Source organism: Marmota monax, unplaced genomic scaffold (assembly GCF_021218885.2).
Source record: "Marmota monax isolate L192 unplaced genomic scaffold, Marmota_monax_Labrador192_F-V1.1 WCK01_AAM20220418_F8-fsc00055, whole genome shotgun sequence".
NCBI classification, from domain to species: Eukaryota; Metazoa; Chordata; class Mammalia; order Rodentia; family Sciuridae; genus Marmota; species Marmota monax.
This window is the reverse complement of record NW_026695205.1, coordinates 9,771,357-9,789,305: the sequence shown is the minus strand read 5'-3', so window position 1 is coordinate 9,789,305 and position 17,949 is coordinate 9,771,357. Positions and strand designations below refer to the sequence as shown.

The window sequence follows — 17,949 nt, the reverse complement described above, 5'->3', positions numbered from 1 at the left end:
TGTCAGTGGACCTTTATTTGTTTGTTTATATATGGTGCTGAGGATGGAACCCTGTGCCTCACACATGTCAGGCACTGAGCCACAACCCAGCCCTTGGATTCTCATCAGAGGTGTCTTTTAAATTTTGGACAGGTCCAGTTTAGCGTTTTTTTCTTTTATGGATTGTTATAGCATTATAAGTCAAAGAACTTAGCTCAATACTGTGTTCTAAAGATCATTTCCTATGTGTTCTTTCTAGAATTTTACAGTTTTACATTTAAGTCCAGTATCTATTTTGAGTTAATTTTTATATGAGGTATGAGATTCAGCCTGAAATTCACTTTTTCTTTTTTGAGTACCAGGGATTGAATTCCAGAGCTCTCTCACTGAGCCACATCTCCAGCCCTGTTTTGTATTTTATTTAGAGAAGGGTCTCACTGAGTTGCTTACCACCTCATTTTTGCTGAGGCTGGCTTTGAACTCCTGATCCTCAGCCTCCCGAGCCACTGGGATTACAGGTGTGCACCACTGTGCCTGGCTCTGAAATTCATTTTGTTCACTTATTCTGGCACAGTGTATTTCAAAGTTGTTTCCTTTATTGAATTGCTTTTGCATCTTTTTTTTTTTTTATCATTTGGACGTATTTATGTTGATCTAAATCTGAGTGCTCAATTCTGCTTAATTGATCTCTCTCTTTCTGTGAATATCATACTGTTTTCTCTCTCTTTTTTGGGTGGGGGGACCGAACCCAGGCTCTTTACCACTAAACTAGGCCCCCAATCCTTTTATTTTGAAGTAGGGTTTTACTAAGTTGCAACGACTGTGCTTGAACTTGGTGTCCTCCTGCCTTAGGCTCCCCAGTTCCTGGGATTTCGGTTGTGTGCCACCATGTCTTTCCTCTGACTACTGTGTTTCTGTAGTTGTATACTAATCTTTAACATTAGGGTAGAATGATTTCTCCTTTTTTTTTTTTTTCATCTTTTTTTAAAAGTTATTATGATTGTTTTAGGTCCTTTACCTTTCCATATAACTCTTAAGCATAAACTTGTCCATGTTTCCAAATATATTGCTAGAATTTTGACAGGTATTTACTTAAACATCAATTTGGGAAGAGTCATGTGTTATTGAGTCTTCTAATACATGAATGCAGTATGTCTGTCTGTTTACATATTTGATTTCTTTCATCAGCAATTTGTAATTACAAGATACAGATCTTCAACAATTTTTTTTTAATTTAATTGTCTTTAGACCAGTTGTGATAGTATTGTGTTTAAGTACAATTTCCACATGTTCATTGTGGGTATATAAAAGTGTGATTACTTTTTGTGTGTTAATCTTGTATCCATTGACCTTGCTGAATACTTATTATTAGTTCAAGTAGTTTTTTGAGTATATTGTTGGGGATTTTGAATACAGACAATTCTGTCATCTTCCTATAGGAATAGTTTTATTTCTTTTTATCTAAATTTGTCTTTTCCTTGCCTTGTTACATTGGTGAGAACTTCTGGAACTATGTTGAATAACAGTTGTAGAGTGGATATCCTTGTTTTATTTTTTATTTTAGGTAGAAAGCAGTCACTGTTTCATCATTAAATAAGTGAGCTATAGGGTCTTTTTTTTTGGCAGGGGTGGGGGTAGGCGGGTGGGGTGCTCATATTATATTGAGGAAATTTCCCTCCTGCTGAGTTGCTGAGTGTTTGTCATGCATGGGTTCAATCAGAGAAGCAGAACGTGCATACATATGCATAAAGATGTTTTATAGGGATTTGACCTTATTTAATTACTCACCAAAACAATTTTATAAGTTATTCTCTTCATGTCTGATTCTGGGGCTTGACATCTGCAGGACAGGCAGTTGGGAAGGGAAGGCATTGTAAAGTGAGGGAGAACAAAGACAAGATATGTGATTTCAAAAGAGCCCAAGCAGGATCCCAAGAAGACATAACACTGTGTCAATTCACAGTGTCTCTAATCTAATTGATACGGGTGTTCTGTAGGAACAGCTGACGCACTTTGTCATGGACCTAAATATAACAGTTGGTCTAGTGTTTGAAGAAACTAAAGGAGGATACAAGGGAAAGTGGGGCAGTTGAAGGCCTAGTTGCTGTCTATTCCAGCAAGATGAGGTAGTAGGTAGGTATTAAGGTTTGTCAGATACATGAGCATCATCTGCTCCAGACTTCTAGGTATTAAAAATAATATGGCTTCTGTTTTATTTCCGCCCTCTAAGCCCACTGTAAAATGACTGTGACTCATTCTAAGCAGAAACATAGAGGGAAGGAGTTCTGGGGAACAGTTTAGTCTGGCTGTGTTGAGACAGTTTGGAGCTACCACACTTACTCTTTTTGCTTGTTGTTCAATGTAAGGTGTATGGGAGGACTGGGTGGGTCAATTCTGCCCCTCCCTTAAGGATAGGCAGTTTGTCCCCTGACATTTTGCCTTTGCCTAAGTGGGTGTTGAGTAGGGAAGTTTGCTGAGGTCCTGTCTGCCAGGGCTCGAGGCATTTGCTTCCCATGAGGGAACAGCCTAGAAAATGAATGGAGTTCTATACTCTTTCAGACAAGGATCTTCTGTGTGTCCTGCCCAGTTTTCATAGTCCTATGAGAGCTTGATGGAAGCTCATGGAGAAGAGCTGGCCACTGAGTATAGACTGCCTGTGTCTAGGGTTCCTGTAGATTCTGAGCTGTCCTTGTAGCCCACAGTGGGTATTCCGTGTCCATTTAAATTTTCCCTGATTTCTTCTTACTTGCTACATGGCGTTCTCCTCCTTGTGCCAAGAAGAAAACAGTTCTATATCCCACTGCTCCTTGGAGAAGGTGGTTGTCTTTGGTGTGCATTTCTCCTTGTTACCTTGAGCCACGGCAACCAGAAAAGGTTGTATCTAAAGGCTTAGTCATTAGCCATGACACATGTTACCGTGGGGTCATGAAAATGTGTCTGGGGATTTACCCAGCACTTGTGATTTCTGAAATCAAACTAACGGCCAATGGGACTGCTGTGGGTCTAAATGTGTGTGCCCCTCCAAAGTTTCTGTGTTGAAATCCTAGCCCCTAAGGTAATGGTGTTAAGAGGTGGGGCCTTTGGGAGTGATTGGGTCATGATGGCAGAGCCCTCATGAATGAATTAGTGCCTTTATAAAAGAGGTCTTGATGAGCTTCTTGCCGCTTCTACCATCTGAGGGAACAGTGAAAAGGTGCTATCTATAGGGAACTGGCTCTTACCAGACACCAGATTTGCCAGTACCTTGATCTTGAACTTCCAGCCTCTGTTACTATGGGAAATAAGAATCTCTTCTTCATAAGCTACCCGGACTAAGACATTTTGTTATAGTGGCCTGAATGAACCAAGTTGGGGCCCATGAATAGGAAAGGAAGGCCTGATAGTGGGCTAGGAATGGCAGTATGTGTGGTATGTGAGAAGTTCATGTTAGAAAGCTCAGAGGACAATACTGTCAAATGAAAATGGAATATAACTTTGTTAAAATGCTCTTCCATTTCTTTTCAGTAACATTGGCATAATTGTTTTTCCTCAGTCAGTTAACTCCTTTACTGAAGTTATATATTTAAAAAAAATTGTCTTTTCAGACAATCTTAAATTAGAACAACCCACACACATATAGAGAACTGATTTTAAATGTCTACAGTATTTCAGGCATGTTTAGAAGTTGTGCATATGCTAATCATAATGTTATAATCTTCTTATAACAAACCTGTGATATTTTTAGTATTATTCTTACTTTTACAAATGTAAAAAACTAAGGCTTTGAGGGATAAAGAGTTTCACCCAGCATAAATGTTGTATGTCCCAAGATAGATATTTATTAAACCTATGTTCTTGTCGCAAACATTGTAGCGTGGAGGTGGAGGTATATATGTGGACACACAAATCAGGAAGTTGTTTAATAAGTTATACAACTACCAAAATGAGCAATAATTAGCTCTTAAGTGTCATTGAAAGATGTTCACTAAGTATTATTGGGAAAACAGGATGGGATAATATCCTAATTATTTATTCACTAATTCAGCAAATGTATACTGAATGCTTTGTGCTAGGCACTGTTCTAACACTGAGGAGACTTGACTAAATGAGCGCTCCTCTGATGGAGCTTATTATCAGTCATTAGAGTAGAATATCAAAGTGGAGGTAGAATTGTAAAAGGGATCTTGGGGTACAGAAAGAGTTGAATAGGAAGGCATAGTAGTAAGTTCATCCATAACAAACATGGGGTTGTTGGGAGAGGATTCTCCATGGCCTCTTTTCATTCTGCACATCTTGTGAGCAGAGACCCCCCCCCCCCCCAACTGCTTTTTTCTGGACTGTCTTTTCAATGATGTTTATATAGAGAACAGCCTTGGAAGATACATTGTCTCCTGGAACAGAGGGCGAGTTTACTGTCTAGTTTAACACAAACAGTGCTGCACTTCTGGATAAAGTTGAGGCCAACATGCTGGATAAGAGGTTGGGTCCCCCAGCTCAGGCTCTTCATTGGTGATCCAGACTCACTGCGTGCCATCCACCCGCACCTCTCCGAGGTGCCCTCTGGGGCTTGGGAGGTCGGGAGCCAGTGTGAACCTGAAGCTCACACTGCTTGCATGCTGTAGGTAGCAAGTCTTTTGAGTCTTCTGCTACTATGCAAGAAATAGTATCAGGCTAGCTGGTGATCTTGCACATAGGGCAGAACCTTCACAGTTTTTAATGACATTCAGACATGAGTTTAATTTTAGAGAGCTCAATTTTTATAAGTTAGTTCTTTCTTACTCTATGGTGGTTTTTATCTTGTAGAAGCCCATATCTGGACAGCACAGTCAGTTTTATCTCCACAGTCACATGTAAAAATGTCATTTAGGACCTAACTGTATCATGTCTCAGTGCTTGAATTTAGGTGCAAATTTCACAGGTGAGAGTTTTTGCCAGAACAGCTCAGTTTATCTTCTGTTCTCTTATGTCCTACTACCATTTTCTCTAGACCAAAATGGCTAGAGCTGGGTTTGAAACCAGATTTTTAAAATTGGGGAAAAAATATGTTTCTAGTATTTTAGCATTTTAATGAGTTCTAATTGCTGTCCTATTGTTAATTTGAATACTTTGTTTCTTAAGTCTAATTTATAATTTAGCAGGTTTATCAAGACTGTCTTTAGCCAAAAGGAGAGGAGTTTTTAAAAAGAAAATTACCTGTTTGCCACAGGTAGCATCTTTTTAAAACAAAATCAGATTTTAAAAGTTAATTATATGAAGAACAACCTAGTTCATGAAAACACTTTACTGAGTTTCTCTAGGTTGTTTTATTTTTAAAATCTAGGTACCATGGACCATCCTCCACAAAACATCCCCATAACTTACATTTTAACCTGTATGTTTACCCTTTACCTAGCCATCTTAACAGTTATAATTAGGGAAATAAAACAAATTGGCTTCAAGGAGGATCTTGATCTTTACCTTGAGTGAAAAGAAAACACAATAATTTGTCCTATATAACAGTATATGGAGAATATAGTCAGATTTAATTTTATTGGAGAGCTCATCAAGCCTGATTGATTGTACTTATTTCATTGTCACCTTTTGTCATAAATTCAGCTCTCTTTCACTACGGTTTCTGAATAAACATGCTTTTTAGTCCATTTTTGGTAAAGTTCTTGGAGGGACAAACTGAACTTTGACTAAAAGTTTAAAGGGGGAAATTTTTGGGGGGTGGGTACCAGGTATTGAACTTGGGGGCATTCAACCACTGGGGCACATCCCCAGCCCTATTTTGTATTTTATTTAAAGACAAGTTGCTTAGCACCTTGCTGTTGCTGAGACTGGCTTTGAACCCACGGTCCTTCTGCCTCAGCTTCCCGAGCTACTGGGAGCTGCATGCCCAGCTCAAAGAGGGAACTTTATTTGTGCAATATTTTAGCTATTCTGCTGTTGCTGGACCTTGGGCTAATTTTATTTTTTTTGGTGTCACATTTCATCACTAAAATTTGATATATTTTTAAGATTTCTAAAATTGAGATTTGCTTAAAAATTGGTGGCATCTTATTACCACTGTTTGTCACCCTATTTAAAATTAAAAACTTTATCCCTATCCACAACCCTCACTTATCCTCCTTCCTGCTTTATTCTTTCTACATAATGCTCTCACTAACTTGACATATTGTTCATTGTCTTTATCCTTTTATGAGAGGAGTCGATCTTTTCTGTTTTGTTACCACTGTAACAAGCTCTTGAAATTAGCTGGAACAAGGAGCACCACATAAATATCTGTTGAATGAATTGATCAATGAATATATATTTGAATGTTTACGTGGCCCAGATACTGTGCAAAGTCCTTTCATTCCTTGATTCATTTAGTCCTGTACACATGAGGTGTAGGTCTGCTAATGCGTGAGCCAGGGCTCAGGAGGTTAATTTTAATTTGCCCAGTGTCACTCAGCTTATGAATGGCAGAGCTGAAATTTGAGCTTGAGTCTACCTTATTATGCCAGATTTTAGGCTTTTAATTTCTTTGTGATATTTTTTGTCACTAGTAGATTCTATGATTTATTTAGTTCTTTCTTTTTAAACAGGAAGAAGAGAATTTATCCAAAGATTGAAACTTGAAGCAACTCTAAATGTGCATGATGGCTGTGTAAGTAATAGTTAATTTTCAATTATGAAGTATGTGTATTAAATTAATATTTGATAATAGGCCCCAATCATCCTAGGAGGGTTTGTAACTAACTTTAATAAAATGAGAGAATAAGGGTTGGAGGTGTAGCTCAGTGGTAGAGTACCTTCCCAGCATGTGCAAGGCCATGGGTTCCATCCCTAGGATCACTAAATAAATAGTCTAGATTTTTAAATTTATGTTTATTTTTTGGTACTGGAGATTGAACCTATGGGCACTCTACCACTGAGCTACATCTTTAGCCCCTTTGTTTTGAGACAGGGTCTTGCTAAGTTGCTGAGGCGCTGTCTTGAATTTGTGATTCCCCTGTCTCAGCCTCCTGAGATGCTAGGATTACAGGCATGTACTACTGTGCTTTTATATTAAAAGATAAAAAGTGTATTTGAATTTAGAAAAGTACATGTAAGGTTTTTTTAAAATGAGTTTTCAAATATTCAAAGCCTTCCTCCTTCACTCTGCTGAAACTGCTTTTGTAGTTACTTGTGCTTTTTGTATTTCCACAACTGTGATCATTTTCTAGAAACTTTAACCATCAGTTGAACCCAACCTTTCTTAAAAATACTTTTTCTGTTATTTCTCATTATTTTTTCTTTTTTTTTTTTCCTGTCCTGTCTTCTGTCTTTTTAGCTGACGACTCTTCCAGCTCTTGACATTTAGATGTTAGGTGGCCAGAGACTCTGGTGGGACCTTCCACCTTTTTGTCTCTAGTTCCGTGGCTCCTGGAATAGCGGGTCCAACTCCACTTTAACTTTTTCAGTTGCGTGTCTCATAGGCATTCAGATTTAACAGGTCCAAAACACAGAGCCATTTTCTTTTTAAAAGTTTTAAACATACTTTTCTTACACTCATTGCCTGGATTTAGCAGTTATTAAGATTGTTAACGAGGGGCTGGGGTTGTGGCTCAGCGGTAGAGTTCTCGCCTTGCACGTGTGAGATCCTGGGTTCGATCCTCAGCACCACATAAAAATAAATAAATGACATAAAGGTAATGTGTCCAACTACAACTAAAAAATAAATATTTAAATTTACAAAAAGATTGTTAATGTTTACTTCTGTTTCATTTTCCTTAGTTCTTTCACTCTTGCCTTAAGTATTTTAAAGCAATGGACATTTTCTTTTTTTTTTTTTTCTTTTCTCTTTTTTTCTACCAACTGAGCTGTATCCCCAGCCCTAATGTACATTTTCTTATATGACCAAACTGTCATTATGCTTTTTATGGTGTGGTGGGGTTGGGGGGAGTGCTACTGGGGATTGAACTCAGGGGCACTCAGCCACTGATCACACCCCCAGCCCTATTTTGTATTTTATTTAGAGGCAGGGTCTCACTGAGTTGCTTAGTGCCTTGCTTTTACTGAGACTGGCTTTGAACTCGCATCCCCCTGCCTCAGCCTTCTAAGCCCCTGGGATTATAAGCATGCACCACCATGCCCAGCACCATTTTGCATTTTAATAAGATTTAACAGTATATTTTTAGTGTCATGTAATACATCGACTATAATGAAATTTCCCTCATTATAACAGTATCTTTTTATAGTTATTTTGTTCAGAGATGATCTAGATCAGCTCCGTATCTTGATCACTGTGCTTCTTATTAAGTTTTTTAATTTTTTTTTTAAAGAGAGAGAGAATTTTAATATTTATTTTTTTTTAGTTTTCGGCAGACACAACATCTTTGTATGTGGTGCTGAGGATCAAACCCGGGCCGCACACATGCCAGGCAAGCGCGCTACCGCTTGAGCCACATCCCCAGCCCAAGTTTTTTAATTTTTATTTTTGTTGTACTGGGGACCGAATCCAGGGCTTTGCTCGTATCAAGTAAGTGCTCTACCAGTGAGCTACTATGCCTCAGTCCCTACTATAGTTCTCAAATTTTTATTCAGGTCTGTACCCTGCTAGACTTGTTAGAGGAAACAGTGCAATTTTCCTATGGGAGTGTTTCACGCGCTAGATTTGTTTGTTTTCTTGTGATGTTATTAAGTCACTTCTAGCAGTTTGATTAGATTCTCCTTGGCAAGTGTACTTAAGTTATACTATATACTGTAATGAATAAAGAAGCTTATGGTATTTTGTTTTCCTACTTTTGGTTAGGCTAAGATTTATCATAGAATTTGAGTTGTCAAACGAATACTTAATTTTTTCTTCCTTGAATTTGCAACTTTCCGTATTTCAGTAAATAGAACTGCCATCCATTTGGATGCTTAAGATAAAAAACTTCTAGTTATCCTTGATCTCTCTTTCCTCAGCTTTCACATTCAGTCTACCCATGAATAAATTCTACTTTGAGAATTTATCTGGAATCCATCCCATTCTTTTTGTCTACTATTCAATTTAGGCTCTTCTTTCTCTCTTTTTTCTCTTCCTTCAAGGTGTTGGTGATTAAACCCAGCATGTTGGGCAAGTTCTCTGCCATTGAACTGTACCCAGTCCTAGGTTATCCTCTTCTTTTGCCTAAACTACTCGCACTATCACCTTATTTTATACTTTATTCCACTCTGATTTTCCTAAAATATCTTCAATACGCAAATGCTAAATTACACATACAAATCTAGTCATGGTTAGTTAGCAAAAAGACCCATATGTCCCCCTCCCAATCAGAGGGGCAGTGTTGGTTCAGTCCACTTTGTGTGCTCAATGCTCATAGTTGACACACACACAGCCCATGGCTGGACATCTCCACATTCTCATTGCTCAAAGCTGGGGGGGACTTGGTTCCTATGTGGCAATTCCTGACAACTTATGCTTTCTGAGAATTATTAGGGCTTCTCAGAATTATTGTTGTTTTCAGTCTCTCCAGTATTCACTCTAACTTTGAACCACATATATAAAGTCCTTTTGTTTTGTTGTTCATAAAGATAACTTTTTTTTTCTTGAATACTAGGGATTGAACCCAGTGCCTCAATCATGCTAGGCAAGCACTCTACCACTGAGCTACACTCCCAGATCCAGCCCTCTTTTTTTCTGCTTTAGATACAGGGGTTTAACCGAGGAGTGCTTTACTACTGAGGTGTATCCTCCAGCCGTTTTTATTTATTTATTTTGAGATAGGATCTCACTGAGTTGTTTAGGGCCTCACTAAGTTGCTGAGGCTGGCCTTGAACTTGTGTTCCTCTTGTCTGAGCATCCTGACTCACTGGAATTACAGGTGTGTGCCACATGCCTGTCCCCTAGCCCTTTTTAATTTTATATTGAGACAAGGTCTTGCTAAATTGCCCAGGGTGTCCTTGAACATAGGATTCTCTTCAGCATTGAGTTACTGGGATCATGGACATGTACCAGAGGCTACCATTGAAAGGCCCTGCATTATTTGGTACTTTCTACTTTTGCTGTTCTTACATATGCCAAGTATACCTCTGCCCTATGTATTTTATGCTTTAAACCTAGAACTCTTCCTCCACACTTCTGTGAAGCTTACTTCATTTCGTTCAGCACTCTTTTAACAATTACCTATCAGAAAAGCTTTCCCTGACCATGCTAATTAATTAGTGTGCCAACCTTGATCAGTGTCTCTTTTTCTGGTAGGTTCCTCCAACCCCATGGTGGGTATTTTCTGACATTTAGTTACATAAGCCCATTAATTTGATCTTAGTCAACATACCTGCCCCCTCTGTTCTGGATTACTTGACTGAGGAGACATGTTTCGGATTTTTTTTCCCCTTTCAATTAATATCAGGAGGAGCACATAGCATACATGTGGCACTTATGAATTGTTCATTTAAGAGTCTTAGAGTGTGTTATGTGTTGAATTTTATGTCTTTTCTGGACCTGGGGTCAAAACTTTTACTTACCTACCCAAAGGAGACTATTTTAGAGCTAACTGCAAATTGATTCTCCTTCATGATGTGCAGTTGCCATTTTTATATTTTTAAGTTTATACAGCTGTGTATTGTGCATCATCTCAGTTTTAAAAACATTTTTCAGGTTTTGCTGAGTATATTCTCAAATATTTTTTAAAGGGTGAGTGGAAAGTAAACTCTTCTTACAACTTTAAACCTCTTTTTTCTCTGCCTTCACACTTGATCAATGATTTGGATGGTTTTATAGAATTCTAGTCGGACTTTATTTTCATGTAGTATTTTTGAAGACCTTTTGACATCCAGTGTAGCTGATAAGAAAGGGACAATGCCAGTCTAATTTTCAAAATTACAAAATAACTGTATGCTTATGAATTCAGTATTTGTGTTTAAATTTTGTAGAGATTTTATTGAAATATAGTTGACTATACTATTTAAATTGTGCATTTTAATAAGTTTAGCTGTGTATACATTCATGAAGTCATCACCACAGTCAGGATCATAAGTTTATCCATCACCCATTAATGTCAGTGTGCCCTCTCATTTCTCACCACCACCTAGTCAGCCACTGACCTCCTATTCATCACTGTAAATTAGTTCACATTTTTTTGAATTTTATATAAATGGAATCATCCAGGTTTTGTTTTTGGTATATGTTGGGAATTGAACCCAGGACCTTGCGCGTGCTAGGCAAGCACTGTACCGCTGAGCTATACTCATGGTCCCTGTGTGCTTTTGTTTCTTTGGCTGCTTTCACATTCAAGTCTTACTTAGAATACATTTTTGGGATTCATTCATGTTGTGGAGTGTATCAATAGTTTAATACCTTTTATTACTGAGTAGCATTCATTATGTGGGTATACCATAATTTGCTTGTCTCTTTACCTATTCATGGGCATTGAGTTGTTTCTAGTTGAGGGCTCTTACAAATGCAGTTGCCATGAACATTCGTGTGCAGTTTTTGTGAGGACATATAATGCATTTATTTTTGTTTGTTAAATAGCTGGAAGTAGAACAAATGGGTTGTGTAGTAGGGGTGTGTGTATGTATATATGTATGTTTATGTGTGTGTGTGTGTGTGTGTAGTTACTGTTTTTTGAGATTTTACCCAGGGCCTTGCACATGCTTTAGCACTGAGCTACATCCCAGCTAATACTTACTTCTTTTATTAGTACTGCATACTGATTGCTGCATTGGAGCTCCAGACTTTTTTTTTTTTTTTTAAGAGCAGTTTTAGATTGACAGCAAGGTTGAGAGACATAGGTATAGTGATTTTCTATACCCTCCCTACCTGTACATGTGTATAACCTTCGATATTATCAGCATCATCCCCCCATCCCCAGTGGTACAATTGTTACACTTAACCTGCATAATCACCTATTGTCAGAGTTTAAGAATTCACTCTTGGTGTTGGAGATTTCTATGGGTTCGAACAAGCTTACAATGCTATGTAACCCCTTTATAGTACTTACATAGGGTTGTTCTACTGTCTTAAAATTCTTCCCTCCTGCCTGCTGTTCTTGACAGCCAATAATATTTTTATAGTCTTCATAATTTTTTCCTTTCCTGAATATCCTGTAGTTGAAATTCCATAGTATGTAGTCTCTTCAGTTCTTGTCTTGGTTCACTTAATAAGATACAGTTGTGTGCTGCATAGTGACATTTTGATCAGTGATAGATTGCTTTTATCTTCTCTATCTTATAAGTGGTCCCTTAAGATCATAGTGCTTCCTTTTGTCATAGTAGTCTTCATGTGTTTGTTTCTTTTTTTTTGTAATTCATCATAAAGTAGTCTTCATTTGTGTAAGTGTACTCTGAAGTTTGCATGAGGATGAAATGGCCTAATGGTTCATTTTCAGGACTTATGACCATTGTTACATGACATAACTGTACATAGAATAATCTGCTAGATCTGTTTCTGATGGAGGTATTGAAGTCTCCCAGTGTGACAGTAGATTCATCTGTTTATGTGTTCCTGTCAGTTTCTGCCTCAAGTACTTTGTTAAGCACCTACATGTTATTCATTGTTGTCTTCTTGAACTGACCTTTGAATCAGTATGAAAGGCCTTCCTTTTTCTCTGATCCCTCTCTGTGCTTTGAAATCTGTATCTGCCATCTTTCTTTTGATTAGTTAGTATTGTAAGGGTCCGGCGAACGTCGGAGGAAGAGACCACCCAGAGACCGAGGCTCATGCAACAGCAAAAGGGGTTTATTGAGGATCCAATCCAGCGTGCTGGGGCTCCGTGCTCACTCAAGAAGGGAGAGCAGCCCAGAGCCCCTAGCAGGGGTTGAACAGTGCTTAAGTACACTTTTTGGGGAGGGTGGGGACTTTACATACATCACAGTCTCCTTTAACAAATCATCATACACCACGGGAAAATCAAACAACAATTCCTAAACATGATTAGTTCATTCATTGGCGGGAACAGGTCTGGCGGGAGTGATAGGTGAGTTCTAAGGGGGGAGGTACATTCAAACTAATTGGTTTAGGCCCTGCGATGCCTATGTGCAAGGCCGCGCAGGGTCCTAGGTTATTAAACAACCAGATGGTCAGGGGAATATTTACTGGGCAGTTCCGGGTATTGTCCTAACAACTACAGGAATTTCAGGTTTTGGGGGTGTAGCATAGGAACTTAACAATACCTGGTCCTTTACTTTTTAACTCAGGCCTTGCAGCTTAGAAACTTTACAATGCCCTGTCTTTTACACTTTAACTTCAATTTCTTTTACCCTTACATTATGTATATTTTCTCTTTATTTATTTTTACTATTAATAAGTGTCTTATGTTTAAAGTATAGATAACATATATTTGGGACTTTTTTTTTTTGCTCCACTCTGTCAGTCTCTTAATGGGTGCATTTATACTGTTGATGTTTAAGTGATTATTGATATAGTTGGATTATCATTATTATTTTTTCTTTTGTATTTGTTGCCCTTGCTTTTTGTTCCATTTTTTTGTCTTTGGTCTCTTTGCCTTTTGTGATTTAATTGATCCTTTTATTTCATTTTCTCTTAGGTTTACTGTTTTTAAAAACTCTTGGTGTTTGCAAAATACATCCACATCGAATCCAAGTCTGCTTTATTCAGAGAACACCATACTGCTTTATTAGTAGTTGAGTACAAAATTAACCCTGAATTCTCTCTCTTGTACTTTGTATTAATGCTGTCATTCATTTCAGTTTGAGACATAGATATAAGCATATTTGTATACAATTGAAAATTATTTTGAACAATAAGAAGTGCTCTTTGTTTAGTAATTAAGAATAATGAAGAAGCATAATAAGTATTTTATCATCATTTATTCCTCTTTAATAGTCTTCATTTTTGTAGAACCAAGTTTCTTATCTATATTATTTTCCTTTTCTCTAAAGAATTTAGGTCTATTGGGCAATAAATAAATAAATGAATAAATAAATAAATTTCCTCAGTGTGTGTTTAGCTGAAAAAAAAATATTTCTTCCATGATTTTGAAGGATAATTTTATAGGGTACAGAAATTTCTGGGTTAGTGTTTATTTTCTCTTAACACTTAAGTATTTTCATTTTACTCTCTTTTCTCTTAAATGATTTTTAAAATTTTTAAAATATCTTTATATTTATTTATTTATTTTTTATGTGGTGCTGAGGATCAAACCCAGGGCCACACGCTTGCCTCACTTGCCCCTCTTACATGATTTTTGAGAAGTCAGATGTAATTCTCTTTTTGCTACATGAGATGGAACCCAGAGGTGCTTAACTACTGAACTACATCTCCAGCCCTTCTTATATTTTATTTAGAGATGGCTCTCACCAAGTTACTTAGGGCCTAAGTTACTGAGGCTGGCATTGAACTTGATATCCTCCTCCTCAGCCTCCCCAGCCTCATGTGTCACTGTGCTGGTCAGATATAATTCTTATCTTTATTTGTCTGTGGATAGGTGTTACTTCCCTCTGGCTTCTTTCAGAATCAGAATTTTTAGTTTTTTCTATTGTGTGAAATTATATGTCTAGGTAAAGAAGTTCTTTTTATTTATTTAAATAAGTAAATATATATATAAAATTTGAAAATTGACACAATAGCTGTATTTTATTTATTATTTTTATGTGGTGCTGAGGATCGAACCCAGTGCCTCACATGTGCCAGGCAAGTGCTCTACCACTGAGCCACAACCCCAGCCTGTGGAGTTCTTTTGCTATTCATTTTGCCAGGTCTTCTCTGAGATTCTTAAATCTGTGGTTTGGTATCTGACATTAATTGGGGGCTATTCTCAGTCATTATTGTCTCCAGTTTTTTTTTTTTTTTTTTTTCCTTTTTCTCTCTCTTCCTTTACCTTCTGGTGTATCGATTATACACAAATTGAATCTTCTGTGTGTGACAGTCCTTGGTTATTCTGTTTAGGGTTTGGATTTGTTTGTTTGTTTTCTTTTTTGCTCCAAGCTTTGGTCTTGCTTCAGTTTTGTGGGTTGCTGTTGCTATATCCTCAAGGTCAGGGATTCTTTCTTTTTTTTTTTATTTTTTTTTATTGGTTGTTCAAAATATTACAAAGCTCATGACAAACCATCTTTCATACATTTGATTCAAGTGGGTTATGAACTCCCATTTTTACCCCAAATACAAATTGCAGAATCACATCGGTTACACATTCACATTTTTACATAATGCCATATTAGTGACTGTTGTATTCTGCTACCTTTCCTATCCCCTACTCTCCCCCCTCCCCTCCCCTCCCATCTTCCCTCTCTACCTCATCTGCTGTTGTTCAATTCTCTCCCTTGTTTTTTCCCCCCCTTTCCCCTCACAACCTCTTATATGTAATTTTGTATAACACTGAGGGTCTCCTTCCATTTCCATACAATTTCCCTTCTCTCTCCCTTTCCCTCCCAGAGATTCTTTCTTTAACTATGTCCCATCTACTAATCAGCCTATCAAAGACATTCTTCTTTTCTATTTTTATCTTAGACTTCCCTCTCTCTCTGCTTTACGTTGCCCTCTGTTCTTACATGCTTTAGAGCCCTTGGTATGTTAATCATAGTAGTTTCCACTTCCTAGTCCAGTATTTCCAATAGCTTTGCCATGTTTGGTTCCAATACTTGCTTTGTCCTTTCACATTTTATTTTGGCCTTTTAGTATGCTTTGTAATTTTTTTCTTATTGCCTTTCATTGGTATACTTGGTAAAAGGAACTGGTGTAAATAGGGTTGTTTTTTTTTTTTTTTATTGGCGGGGGGGAGTGGGTACCGAGGATTGAACTCGGGGGTACTCAACCACTGAGCCACATCCCCAGCCCTGTTTTGTGTTTTATTTAGAGACAGGGTCTCACTGAGTTGCTTAGCACCTTGCTGTTGCTGAGGCTGGCTTTGAACTCTTCATCCTCCTGCCTCAGCCTTCCTAGCTGCTAGGATTTCAGGTGTGTGCCATCGCACCCAGCTGTAAATAGGTTTTTAGTAATGTGGCAGTAAGGGTCTAGAAGGGAGTGTTTTGTACTCCTATTTTTATGTCTCAATCTCTTAATGTGTTTGTGCCTTTGGTCTCTGAACTTCACAATGGATTCTATGCCCCTTCTTACCTACTTTAGGTTAGATTGATAATAAAGTGGACGGAAATTGGGTCTATGATGTAGAAGGATAGAAATGGCTAGAGTTTAGAATTTCTCTTTATCCATGTCATTTAAGGTCTGATAAAATTCTAGCAGATTTAGATCTTGTTAAATAGTTTCTTTCAAGGATAGTTCTTGTTAAGCATGCAGTACTTTACTGAATTTCAAAATGGTTCTTTGACTGAAGGACAAGGAGATTTTTCTCTAAAATTTTATTTTGAGAACCTAGATGAGCCACTGAAGTTAAAACTCATCAAAATATGTGTCCCTGTGATGGCAGTTACCTATAATTTTTAACAATACACTTGTTCTTTCTGACCCTCCAATAGCTTCATCAGTTATGGTTCAGGTTTTCTTGTCCTGACATTGTTTCCTGCTGAAGTTTTAGTTTTGCATTCCAGTAAACTAAGACTACCTGTATTCACTTTTGGTCTCTGTGGACTTAGTGGTAGCAAGTTCTCCTATGTTCTCACTTCTCTGAAGATGACTTGTTGATATTGTGTCTTTTCAGCTTTTCACTTATTGTTAGGTTGGAGTGGTTTCTTTCAGTGGAATTAAGAACTGAAGTCTGTTTATTTCAATACATAAATTCTAATACTTTTTTCCTATAGATATCACCTCATTAGTGATATAAATTTTGTACTATCAGGTAAGTGAAAGATATTTTGTATATACTTTATGTACAGTTTGCTTATATTTCTTTTTTTGCTTTCTTTTTAGGTTAATACAATCTGTTGGAATGACACTGGAGAATATATATTATCTGGCTCAGATGACACCAAGTTAGTAATTAGTAATCCTTACGGCAGAAAGGTAAAGTAGTTAAAAAAAAAATACTCTGGTTTGCCAAAATTAATGATAAAATTTAGAAGTTATTACATGTAGCTTCCTTAGTTCCCTTGGGGGCTGTGTGAGACTTTAATCAGCCTTACACTCTAGAAAACTTAAATATGCTTCATTTTATTCAAATGCATAATAGTTGTCCAAGTGACATTATCCCAGTAACATTGTTAGGCATAAAGACAATGACCCTTTTTTTTTTAAACCTTTAGCATAAAGGTGTCTCAGTAAATGAATTTCCTTACCATTGTCATTTATTTATAGCATATTAGAAATAACTTTAAATTTTTACTGTTTATAAAGCAAGGGTATCTCCAAATTGGGTGCTTTTTTTGTTTCATAAATATTTTTGGATATAAATATTCACAGTAGAACTAATAATGCACATTAGTGAAGTTAGATTACTAGTTTTCCAAAAGAATTGGAGTTTTAAATCTCAGTAATCCTTACTCATACTTACGACATTCTGTATATAGCAATTTCAATTTTATAAACATGTTCAAGTATGCTGATTTTAATATTTATAAGGAATAGTAAAAGTGTTCGATTTTAAAATTTATTTAAAATTTCTATAGATAATGAAAAAAATTTCTATTCTGTCACCTAGAATGAGCTTATCTCAACTGGCATAGTTAGTATGTTTACTTTCACTATTAATTTTTATTTTAAGGAAAGATTACTTTTAAAAGTAAAGGTTTTACTGTGCAGACTTTAGGCTGTTATGTGAAACAGGCCACTACTAGTTTCATTCTTTTGTTCCCTAAAATATTATGAACTATATTTTTATTGTACTGTTACATTTTCTTAGAACACAAAGTTGCTATTCTCTGCCCAGCAATGTGCTAGGTAAAATGATATAAAGTATAATTTGTAGGCATACAGTGCTCTTAATTTATTTTGATCTTGTTCTTGTAGATTTTGAAAAGTGTCCAGTTTGTTGTTAATAGCAAATGGTTAAATATTAGCAATATAGTCTGATAAATACTGTAGTATTATGTAGTTCAAGGTAAAATTGGAAATGATATTGAGGACACAAAGCTAGATGTGCTCTACTTGTACAAAAAGGATTTCTTAAAGGAGAAGGTTTTTCTATCATGTTTGTAACAGTTTGCCTT

General features: G+C 36.9%; 1 protein-coding gene across 6 annotated transcripts in view; it reads left to right on the top strand.

Moving 5' to 3' along the window:
- The window catches only part of Dcaf6 (DDB1 and CUL4 associated factor 6), a 111,419-nt gene that overhangs the window by 7,643 nt on the left and 85,827 nt on the right, over positions 1 to 17,949 (top strand). For all 6 annotated transcript variants that reach the window (XM_046429978.2, XM_046429976.2, XM_046429981.2 and 3 more), the window contains exons 2-3: positions 6,528 to 6,589; positions 16,715 to 16,807. In XM_046429978.2, the coding sequence (XP_046285934.1) occupies positions 6,528 to 6,589; positions 16,715 to 16,807 (155 nt within the window). The remainder of the gene's footprint in view (positions 1 to 6,527; positions 6,590 to 16,714; positions 16,808 to 17,949) is intronic.